This window comes from Pyxicephalus adspersus, chromosome 2 (genome assembly GCF_032062135.1).
Source record: "Pyxicephalus adspersus chromosome 2, UCB_Pads_2.0, whole genome shotgun sequence".
Lineage (NCBI taxonomy): Eukaryota > Metazoa > Chordata > Amphibia > Anura > Pyxicephalidae > Pyxicephalus > Pyxicephalus adspersus.
This window is the reverse complement of record NC_092859.1, coordinates 96,409,011-96,421,381: the sequence shown is the minus strand read 5'-3', so window position 1 is coordinate 96,421,381 and position 12,371 is coordinate 96,409,011. Positions and strand designations below refer to the sequence as shown.

Here is a 12,371-nt window from a genome sequence, read left to right as displayed (position 1 = left end):
ATCTCTCCCTCTCTCTGTTATATAAATAGTTAGGTTAAACTGTATTGCATCTGATCAGAACCTAAAATATTTTTATTTGCATGAACTGTTTCTTTCATGGATTGTGATTTTTGCATTGTTATTCAACAGCGCCCTCTGCTGGCAGTTTATTCAGCTAAACTTGTTAAATAAGTTATACAAAAAAAAGGTGAACTGATTGAACATAATTGATATTCCCATCTACACATTTCTTCCACCTTGTCCCTTAATCTAACAACAATGGCCCAAAAACATTGATATAATAAGACTACAATTCTTCTTTTTCCAGTTCTGTAAAATCTCTTTGTGATCTGTTTTGATAAAAAAAACATTTTGTCCATAGTTTCAGATTGATCATTTTTTTTTGACCAGGTAGTTAAATATTCAGGACTGGTAGCCACATAAGACAAACACTATTGGGCCGATTTCCCCAGTTCATTTGAATTTTTATTGTATGAAAATTGATTTTAAAGAGAATTGTAGGTTATTGACTATATGTATTGACTTCTAATAACTGTGCTATTTAAAGAGGCGTGCCTATTCACACCTATGAATGTGAATTATTTATATATACCTTTCTGCATATCTGTGCTGGTATAAATGGGCCACTAGTCATTTGCATTCTTTTCTGTTGTTAATGCTCTCTATATTTGTGTTTAATAATGTTCACATGCTTTCAAGTTGTAATTTGATTTTGATAAATACAAGAATTCGCTAGACTACAGTTCCTTTATACGGCTTTTTGTTTTATTACTTTTAGGTGCTATAAAATTTGTTGTAGCAGTAGCGGCCTTTTTACTCACATTTTATGTGATATCCCAAGTATTTGACATCAAAATGGATTCCAACTTTGGAAAATTTTTGGGTAAGTAATGTGCTGTATGATTTGTGAAGATCAGCATCTGTAAATGTTCATACTGGGTGACATTTGAACACAGTAACATATAAAACTATTTGATCTGAAAACCAGAACAATACTACATCGGTTCATGCATGTCATTTTGATGACCATCCCAGAGTGCCACTGATTGCTCTCCAAAGTGTCTATGCAATTACCAACCTAAAGTTAGTCAGCTGTAATCATAAGCACTTAAGAGTCATTCTGACATGTAAAATGCAAACATAAAATCTACAGAAGAAAAAGTTGTAATAACTGTCTGGGTGTGAGGGGAGTCCTCCCATCACACTAATAAACAGCTTCAGCACACTAGCAGGTGTGTCCCTACCGCTGCAGTCCCATTTACTGGCCCATATCTTACTACAGACCACGGGTCCAGTAGGAAAATCCACAGAGCATATCAGGGGAACGGGCATCAGAGATCCCAGAAGTGTCTGATGCTGAGGAGCAAAAAGGGTGAAGGGACACTCTATTACAGATATATATATATCCAAAGGACACAGCCTCTTTAAAAAAAAAATAGATCCTTGCTATTTTATTATTTGAATTATAAGATTTTATCATTTTCTAAAGAACTGGTAGCAGTGTTAGTTGCAGTAATGTACTGTTTAGGTCCGGTCTTCAAAAATGAAGAATTGCTGTTAAGTAGGCCCTTAAAGCTCTATTCAGTTAAATAATGCATAAAACTATATTGGTTTGCAACATTCAGTAACCGGCGATGACTAAGGAATTTAACTCCCTTAAGCAAAATATGTAAAACAAGAATTCTGCCTGGTTTCCTTGTGTTACGACTTTATTCTTACTAAAGACCAAAAAAAGTTTTGTTTTTTAAATGTAAATTTCATTGAGATTTTGCAAATAATAACATAACAAAGAAAAGAAAAAACATCACAACAGACAGAAAAAACAAAAAAAGGTTACATCAGACAAATAATACAGAGCAAACCGTGTACATAGGCTCAAAGTTACAAGCCATAAATCATAACAGATTACCATATACATTCCAATATAGTATGAATATGGAGACAATGCAGAAAAACAAATAGTCACATTTGAATACAAACCAGATATAAACCAAATTGACTGTTTAATCCATGTTGCCTCATATTTATCCGTCTGATGATTTATTCTGGCCATTAACATTAATTTCACATCCTGTATACGTTTATGTAAATTGAAAACCATTGGGGGAAATGCAGCCTTTCCACCTATCTGCCATATGCACAGGCGCCATCAATTTAGTTTGTAGATTAGGTAAACCTTTTATAGGGAGGCCTAAAATATGGGTAAGTGGATCTCTGCAAATAGGAACAAATTACTAAGAAGATCATCCACCTCTTCCCAAAAAGGAACAATATGCGAACAAGTCCACAAAATATGGAATAAGGACCCAACCTCCTTCCCACACCTCCAGCAAAGATTATCCGCTGTTGGATAAATGGCCTTCAGGTGTACGGGTGTAAAGTACCAATGCATCATAACTTTATAGATATTTTCAGAATATAGGGTACAACAGGAACTCTTGGGGGCATTATCCCAAATTATGTGCCAAATTTCTTGAGGTAAAACAGTTTTTTTTGTTTTTTTAATAATGTTACTTTTCAAATGTACCAGTGTTCTTAGCTTATTGTTATTTATAAAGGTAAAAGCCTGCATTTCTTACATGTTGATTTAATGCGTGTCTTATGTTTGTTCTTTAGCTCGATCAAACCAGGATAATGTGGCACATCCTAGTAAGTAAACCAGTCATCTGTTTATGGAAGTTGTAATGTATTGTAGCTTTAATTAAATTTCTGGATAGAATAGCAGTGTCCCTCAAGGCAGCTTCATGTTCATTGTGTTGATTATTTCGGCTGCTGGCAGGAATAATCAAGTCCCAAGTCCCGGCACCTGACATTGTGAGTCTGCATGGACTTCCTTATGTTAGGAGTCAAAATACCAAATGTTCTTTCTGTAAAGGAGATAAGCCAGAAAGCAGGAAAGGTTATGAGTGCTGTTCACTGTGGTACACTGCAACTTCTTTTCTTTTGGTACAGCCCTTTAGCACTGGAGATACTGAGTTACTTTCTGTGTATGACTATACAGAGCTACTGTTGGCCCTTTATTTCACAATTTAGTCTACTTTACATATAGAAATATGTGTTTGTAGGATTGCTAGGGGGGAAATAAAGGGGGGATCTTCCTGCAGCAAGCTGTTTTGATATTTTGTTGCCATAGGATGTCTTTTGTTAGCTTTAGACTACCCAGGAGCGCAGTCTGCTCTTTACTTTCATGTTTTAGCCAGTTTTACTTTCATCACAACTCCTTTTGATGCAGAAAGATTACCTATTATAGCCACTTTAGCCACCTTGATCACAAATACCGAAAAAATGTCTGCACTAAGATGTGTTTTTGTGGTCATCAACCAGTTAATCTGCCTTAGAAGTTTGAATGCTACTGCTGATAAAGGGAGTTACACAGCACAGGCTTTAGGAAATACACTTCATTAATCCAAGATGAACATTCACATGGGCCTAACTTCAAAGGAATATAGATAATTCAGATAAAGGTAAACTGCAGTTTTTTTTATATTTTATTATTGCAATATATGTCATAAACCTGACTTTTTTTAATGTTTGTGAAACTCTTAACAAAGTCTGTGTCTACCCAAGTCTTATTGCCATTATGTTCTTTAGACCGATTAATTTTAAGGCACTCGCCTATAGTAAATGTCTTTATTCTCTGCAGCTACTAAGGCTCCAAGGTACAGATGTGGAATTTCAAAAATTTGTCCAGAAAAGCATTTTGCCTTTAAAATTGCAAGTGGAGCAGCCAATGTGGTCGGACCAAAGATTTGTGTGGATGATAACGTGTAAGTATCGTGTCATGTAAAGTGTAAAAAAAAAGCTGTTTTTAATATTTACTCACCGGCCACGTTCTTGGGTTCATCTGTTCAACCGATGCAAATGTTAAATCAGCAAATTACATGGCAGCAACTCAATGCATTTAGGCATGTATATATTTTCAAGACAACCTGCTGAAGTTCAAATCAAGCATCAGAATGATGAAAGGAAGAAAGGTGATTTAAGTGACTTTGATCATTGCATGCTGATCTGAGGATTTTATAAATTGCTGATCTGCTGGGATTTTCACATATAACTATCTGTAGGCTTTACGGAAAATGGTCCAAAAAGGTAGGTGTCCAGTGAGTGGTAGTTTTTAGAGCAGAAATGCCACTCCTGTGTTGTCAGTATGGAGGAAAATTCCTGAGACATGTTTGCAGCACCTTGCTAAATATCTATGTGTGATGAACCATGGCAGTTGTGAAAGCAATTTGGGGTCAACCCAGTAATAGTGTACCTAATAAAGTGACCAATGAGTGTTGAAAATAATAGATGTTGGCTTCTAGTAAGTTTAGATAACTAAATAGGAACCAGAGATTATACGTTTCATATTTAGAAGAAAAAATAATGCTAGTAAAATACCTTGGGAAAAACTTAGATGTCATATATACCTTTTCTGTCCTTTATTTCAGACTGATGAGTGGTGTGAAGAACAATGTTGGTCGTGGAATAAACACAGCACTTGTGAATGGTAAGTTGTGTAAATTCATGGTTATAGTGATTAGTTTTACCTGGATTGAAAATCCATAAATGCAAAATGTACAATTTTCCATCTACCGTATGCAAAAAATACAAAAAGCTGTATGCAAATGTCCTGGAATAATGCATAATTGCAGTAAAAAGTTGTCTCGGCCCAACTTCTTCTAAAATTATTGTTTTATAAAACAAAGAATCTGACATTCCCTCAACCATTCCCTGGTGGGAATCAATTAATGCTATTGAATCTTATGGACATGGAAGGTTCCCATAAGGGAATGTTTGAAGGAATGTCTGATTCCCTGTTTTATAAATAGAGCCCCAAGTGTTTGTGTAGTGCTAACAGAAGACAAATCCAGCTAGTCATGTTTGTGAGATACTTTTAGTTTCTCCGATTATCAGAATCTTCTGAATAAAGTGAAACATATTAGCAACATTTTATATTTATTATTTTAATAAATGTTACTATAGAATGTTTGGAAGTCCTCTACTATTTTGATGGGAAGTCAGTTAATTGGAATACATTTTGTCATTTGCTTGCTACAAAATCCTTTAACAAAATGTGTAATGCGTGTGCACTTTCCAAACTGCATGTTTAAAATTACTGAAAAGAGAGAACTTGTGCTTCTTTTTCTGTTGTCTGTTTCTTTTTTGAATTTCAGCTTTTATTTGTATGTTGTTGCACTAAAACAATTTTTCTATTATTTTCTTTGTACCTTTTAAGTGCTTTTAAATAATACATTTGTGTGTTCTAGGTAAAACAGGGGAGCTGATAGAAACCAAGTATTATGATCTCTGGGGAGGAGGTAAGGATGGATTTGAATTTTCTGATATCTTGGAAGCATCAATACTAATAAACATATTTACCAATGTCTTAAAGTGATTTCAGATGGAGATAGGGGTCTTGGTACTCAGTGGGCAGAATGTTCCCTGATCCTACAGTTGTTTAATGTAAATGATTGTGATGCTTTAATAAAAACATCCACAAGATGGCAGTACTGTACTTATTTCTAAATCCCACATTAACATTATCACTTGAAGCAGAACTAAATGTAAAGAATAAAAATTGCAGACAGGTAGGTTCTTTATTGCAGGAGGGACAGGCGATGTACCTTCTGCAATAAAATAGACTTACCTGTCTAACTGAAATGTTTTCATTACACTCACCTGTCCTTGCACTGTTGCCAACTTCATCTGGTCCTCTTCTGGGTTCCTAATCTTCGGCTATCTCCATTGACCAGGTCAGAATAACATAACTCTGACGCATGCTGGCTTCCTACACTGAACTGTTCATGGACAGCTCGGTTTACTTTTTTTTATAGAAAATTGCGAACAAACGAATAAGTATGCCTATCATTTCTGCAATAAAAATCCTGCCTGCTTGCAATTACTATATTTCCACTTTCATTTTAGGCCTTCCAAAAGCAGGTGATTTTTAAATTTTGTTTCAATAATAATTTTCTCTTTTTTTTTTTTTTTTTCTCCAGATGTGGGACCTTTTATTGAATTTATTAGTAAAATTACAGATGGAACAATAGTGCTAATGGCGACTTATGATGATGGAGCAACAAAGTAAGTAAAGATGATAACAGATGTAACTTATGATGCTACCAGAGCACCTAGTAAATTGCGGGATATAATTCCCACTCTTGTCAAGGTGACAGGTCATACTGTACGGGCATCATATAAAGTAACCCTGACAAACCAAATTAACACAAGTTTTTTAGTGAGTTTGCACTGAACTGCCTGCTTTCTAAATCTGATGCTGGGCCTTTTCTGAATTCTAAAAGAGACTTTTTGAAGGCCGCCGTCTAAATAGAGCTAGACACTCCTTCACAATGAATAGTGCGCACACTGGTAGGAAGGGAGAAGTGTAAAGAATTACCCGATACTTTGAAGTTTACATTTTTTTTTTATTGGGTTTCAGCACCCAATCAAGGTGGCCGGTGACACTCTGCAGACACCTTTTAGATACTGCTTTACTGATCCTTTGCTTAGTTTATTGACCTTATAAGCTTCCTCTAAATCTAAAGTTTGGGAAAAGCTATTAAGTTTGGTATTGTGTACTTATGTCTGACTTACATACATACTGTAATTTACTAATTTGAGGACAGCTAAAAGATTAGAGAAGCCCCCCTACTGCTCACACACAGCTGGCTGGCTTCTCTGTCATTTACATCTCTCTACATCTAGCATATATCTAAAATCATCCTCCACTGTTTTCTTTATGTTGTGCAAATGTGACCTGTATAAAGGACAACTATAAAGGACTATGTGGCACATCAGACATACTACATTTTACATATCAAATAGCCAGCAATGTATGTGGATTTGTTTCATTTATTTACTTGACCATCATTGTAAATGTGAATTTTGTAATATATTACAGACTCAATGATGAAGCACGGAAAAAAATTTCAGAGCTTGGAAGTTCAGCTATCAATTCTTTAGCTTTCAGAGATAACTGGGTTTTTGTTGGTGGAAAAGGTATTAAGACCAAAAGTCCTTTTGAACAGGTAATATTCCAAAACTTTTGAATGTTTTGTGTCTTCACTTGCACCTTTATTGTTATCGTCAGAATAGGACCTGCTTAAGAGAAAATGTTTATCAATCTTTAGAATGATGTTTTAATTAAGACCAGGAAAGGATCAGTGCAGAATCTGAAGGGACAGGGCTGAAGTAATGAAGTTTAGACTTGAATGAAGAAAACCCCAGTTTAGGCCTTGGCTACATGTGCAGCTATTTGAAGCAATCTAATATGGGAGACAGATTGTAATTTGGCAGGAGCAACCTTTATCTGTGCAGATGTTATTGTGGTTTTGTACTGTGAGGCAATTAGTTTAGAAATGGCCAGGTTAAAGTAAAGATAGGAGGGGAGATTGTGGTTTATGTTGTGGAGATATCTATGCACACAAGTAGTTCTTAGAGAAAGAATAAGAGAACATGGGGCTGTTAAAGAGACCCTGTCACTTGTCAAATGGGGTAAAGACAAGCATACAATCATGATCATGATCAAAATAGGTAATTCAAAGGGGTTAATACATGGATTACAGATGTACAGATCTTGAATTAGGAGACTGTCCTGACTGATTATGGCAACTATGAAAGAATAGACGATAAACAACACAAAAATTGCATTGGTCTGGCAAATCTAGTTCCTATATAGCCCAAGCTTGTGGGGATGACATGCAATTTAGAGCAGAACTTTATTATATATATATATATATATATATATATATATATATATATATATATTATCAACAAGTGTAAGAATATTCATTTATTAATGTTAGAGCAGCATTCTTTAGGAAACCCTTGCTATATTTGATATATCCACAGCTCACAGTACATAATCATGCTAAGCAACGGCACCACATTGGTGGGCAGTGAGAAGACTGTCACCCTTACAGATAACTGGAAGAAGTCTTTGGTGACCAATATCCACAGCCCATTAGATCTGCTTACCACATAGGCAACTTGCACTGCTTGTACTTCGGAGAAGCAGACTTGGGTTTTACTGTTTCATCATGCAGAAAGAAAGAGAATCTAAAAATATTTCAGTTCCCGGTGGGGTTGTTTGGTGGTGGTGTAAGGGGGTAACCATACAGCATATGTGGCTGCTTTGTGGCAAGGAAGTGAAGAACATTGTTAAATAAGGTTGTTGTGGTGGGTTAAGAGAATTGTATATTCTATATTGTGGGGAAGGGGCGTGATATGAAAACCCTATGTTTATGGACACTGTGGGTTGATGGGGTCTGCAAGTGTTAAATAAATGCTGCACTGTTTGTTATATAGACTTTTTCTGTTTTCTCAGCACATCAAGAATAATAAAGACACAAACAAATACGAGGGCTGGCCAGAGGTAGTGGAAATGGAAGGATGCATTCCTCAGAAACAAAATGAGTGAATGAAGCTGGTGGAAGATTTCAGTAATGGACTTGAATCAACTGCATCTCAGAAAACACAACTTGTACATTAGTATGCTGAAAAGATTTCATCAGTCATTGTTGATGTGAGCATGAGTCTACACTCTGAGTATCAGATTTATTTATTGTTGAAAGAAATAGGTATTTTTGTAAAGACTTAAATAACTATAGAAGACGAAGAAAGAAGAGTTTGGAATATGTGCGATATCCGGGCTGTGGTGCACCCTAACACGGAATGGACTGTTATGCAAAGCATTGAACTGTTCTAGTGGCACTATTCATTTTCTTTCAGAAAATAGCTTTTTCCGTTGGATTTCTACCACCAAAGATTTTGAGTAATTTTTATTTTATTAGAATTATCCTTGTTTGCACCTTAGCTGTATAATTTGTATTTGCTGTTTTTGTATTAGAGTAGAATTTTAACAAACACATCTGTGTCTACTGATATTTTTTCCCCTTGTGTATGAATTACTGAAAGTGCTGGAGTTTAAAGGAGTTTTAAATTAGCTAAATGCAAGGGTAAAGAATGGGTACTAAACATTAACTTTTGGATCAAGAAGCACAAGAATTTAATATGCATGTACTGCGTAGTACTGAAAGTTTTATAAGCAAGTGTGGCAGTAAGAGGGTCACTTTTTTACAATGTGCATTGTCCAAGTGCCTGTTTATAAATAATATTTCACCCTTACCCACTCTTAGCCCAATTCCCTGTTAGGACTAACCTTGATGTTTCTTGTAAACCTGATATGTTTTACATGTAGTGTAATAAATAATAGTGTTGGAAGGTGGACTGCCCGGGGTAAAACTGGTGTGTGGGGTGTTATTATGCTGCCTTTAGAATCCTTGCTCCTCCAGCGGCCCTTCACTGTGAAAAACGGAGACGGAAGGGGGGGGGGGTTCGGTGGATGCAGGGTCGGGGGTTAATCCAGGTTTAAGCTAGCACAAACTTCATGCAAATTTTGGTGTTAGAAAAACAAGTGGAAAGTCTTTATAAACTGTTAAACTTACAAACTAGATTTTTTTTTACCTAGTGAAAACCTAGTTAAAAAGTGAAATCATTTCCCAGAACAGACTTCATCAACAGTTCATTCCAAATTAAAGCTTCCTATGAAAGAACAAAGCAAAAATCTCAATTGCGGCTTTTATAAAAGGCCAATATAATATATGTAATATTCAGTAATGTTATTTGAATTTTTTCTCTTTTCCCCTCTGTAGAGGTTAAAGTTACATTTCAGGGTTCTGCCATATCTTGATAATGAATACTAGCTAAGAAATGTGTATAGAAATTGTATTTTACTTGATATTTTAGCAACCTCTGGAACAGAGATAGAAATATGAAGGATGATTAAGTGTACTTATACTCACTTACTTACTACTATGTTACCAAATTCTGGTGCCCCTTTCTGCTTTTTAGATGGTACATTTTCTTTCCAGTTTATTCTTACAACTCAATTTTTTAAATTTAGTTAAACAACTTAATGCTTTTATGAACATCTTTGTAGGTATTTTGTGTCATTCTCTATACTTAATAGCCATTTTTCCAGCAGTACAGGGATTTTATCAATTGGTGCCACATGCTGATGGCAAGGGTATCCATACACTATAACAAATGTATTGGGAACAAGTAATTGCTTTACCTTTGGTTTGTTGTTTCAACTAATAAATGTTTGATTTTTTTATTACATGAGAGTAACCTTCTTTGTAGTCTTCATTAGGTGGATACAAAGTAACTTGATATTATTTGCTGCAAGATCTATAATTGGAGGAGAACCTTTTAGTTTGCATGACCGGAGCTCAGGAGAATAAAGAAAACCTACAGAGTCAAATTTCTGCCTAAAAAACAAATAACTAAATAAGCACACTATCTTTCCAAAAGTATTTTAGGAGTTTACCTCAATTGGCTGCCATCTAAAAGCAGTAAAAGAAACACTGGCATTTGGTAATCTGGTAGTAACTGGAAATTTACACCGTCATTCGGGGTTTCACAAATGGTTTATCTAAATCCCTAATATTTTATGCTAGTGAGACCTCATGATGCCTGTGTAATTATTGCATGTTTAGCAATACTAAAGTATAAACTTTTATTAGCACTTTTTTCATACAAATTAAGTTTATTGATGAAAGGTAGAAATATATTAACATGGTGTGAAAAGCCCATGACCTCCAGGCTGTGAAGCGTGAAGAGCTGGGGCGAACAGGTCGTAGAAAATACCATTTCCTGCAAAGCAGCTGAAAGACCTTCGGAAAAGGCACAAAATCCATATTTAATCTAGGGTATGTGAATGCACTACTTTAACATACAATTTTAGATTGCTTGCAAAAATAGTCTTTAAATACTACAGGCTTGGGTTAGATTGTACACAAGGCTCCAGTCATACGGCACCTATTTCCCCACATTGAAGTAAAAAAGAAAAATATCACAGAAAGCCTTTTCCTTCCTGAGTTTTCCTATTCAGATGATCATAATGCAGTGGGTAAGATGGACAGGTATGACCTGCAGATCTTAGGTCTGCAAAACCTAATGACCATTCATGGAGGTCAGGCCACAATGACCCCAGCCAAAGCCGACTAGTTTTAAATGAGTGCTGATGGGAATATAGTATGTGTCATTCTCATAACACATTTCAATCCTGAACCAACCGCTGTAAAGTAAAATAAACCATGTTTTTAATATATATATTGTGCTCCTATTGTACATACAAACTCTTAAGGCTGTATAGATGCACAAGTGTGCCTATAACAAATGCTGTACATCTTAGTTGTTTCTATAGTCATCCTTTACTCTGGTCCTGTGAATACTTCTCTCTATATGCTTCCACTTTCATGTAAATGGTAGATGTTAGAGTGAAAGAAATGAACAATTGTCTTTAATAATAACTGTATAAACTTCACCATAAAAAATATCCTTTTTTTTTCCTTTATACCAATAGAACTTCATGGCAATGGTTTGTTCTTTGTAATAACAGCAAAAATCCTCTTCTGTGTAACCTTATTATCTATAAAAAATGAGATATGCTTCAATGAAGAAATTAACATTAATGTTTATCACAATTATGTGAACTTCACAGTGAATTAAATTTTATTATCCTTTATTACAGCCTGTCACTGCTAAGAGTGTATACATACCTGTATGAAGAGTTGTGTTTGAATAGAACTATTATAGTTAAACGTTTGTAGCGCTGTATTATTTGTAAAGATGGTAGGAACAGTGTTTGAAGTGTCAGGACAGGCATTTATTAAAAATAAATGGTAAAATGTATTTCACCCACTTAAAAAAAAAAAAAAAAAGCAGGAGCACATCTTTGAAAACCCTGTTAAGTTGTAATGTGCACACAAAATTCATTAAACACAATGCTGCAACACATTTAAATATATGCAAATGTTCTTTATACTTAACATGTTTAAATGCATACGTACTAATGCACACTTATGGCAAATGTTTCACTTTAATCTGTGCTAAAACCTAATATCAAGATCTTGAGTTTGTTAATGTTTAGTAGTTGATGGCAAGTATATAATATTTTATAGATGATGACCTGGACTATAAATATCGAATAATTAGGAAATTAAAACGTCTTTCTGTAAGCAAGTTGCATGTTCACCCAAAAATGCACTTACATACAATATAGCAATTATTTTTTTTTTTTTTTTACAGTAACAATTTTGTTGATAATATGGACATCTTGTTTCCATGTCCATATTTGATAAATAGACCCTTTTTTACTCATTGCTTCTAATTTCATTTAAAGTGATTGCACTTTATCATTATAAGCCATTTTTAGCAAAAATAAATCGTGAAATTTTACTATTAAACTCTTTTATTTCTGTAACTTTTATGAATTTATTTTTAGGATTATTATTGTTTTTATTAATAGTCTTTTACCATGCAGCGGGTGTTGGGTTTCCAAGTACATTCCTACATGCCTTATTCATTTTCAGAATGCCAATAAA

General features: G+C 34.8%; 1 protein-coding gene across 1 annotated transcript in view; it reads left to right on the top strand.

Annotated features, from left to right (window-relative positions):
• FAM3C (FAM3 metabolism regulating signaling molecule C) overlaps positions 1-12,233 on the top strand; it is a 36,496-nt gene extending 24,263 nt beyond the window's left edge. The window contains exons 3-10 of the mRNA XM_072401571.1: positions 779-883; positions 2,617-2,649; positions 3,644-3,767; positions 4,431-4,489; positions 5,250-5,300; positions 5,982-6,066; positions 6,884-7,010; positions 8,309-12,233. Coding sequence (XP_072257672.1) covers positions 779-883; positions 2,617-2,649; positions 3,644-3,767; positions 4,431-4,489; positions 5,250-5,300; positions 5,982-6,066; positions 6,884-7,010; positions 8,309-8,401 — 677 coding nt within the window. The 3' untranslated portion in view covers positions 8,402-12,233. The remainder of the gene's footprint in view (positions 1-778; positions 884-2,616; positions 2,650-3,643; positions 3,768-4,430; positions 4,490-5,249; positions 5,301-5,981; positions 6,067-6,883; positions 7,011-8,308) is intronic.
• Positions 12,234-12,371: the final 138 nt, after the last annotated feature.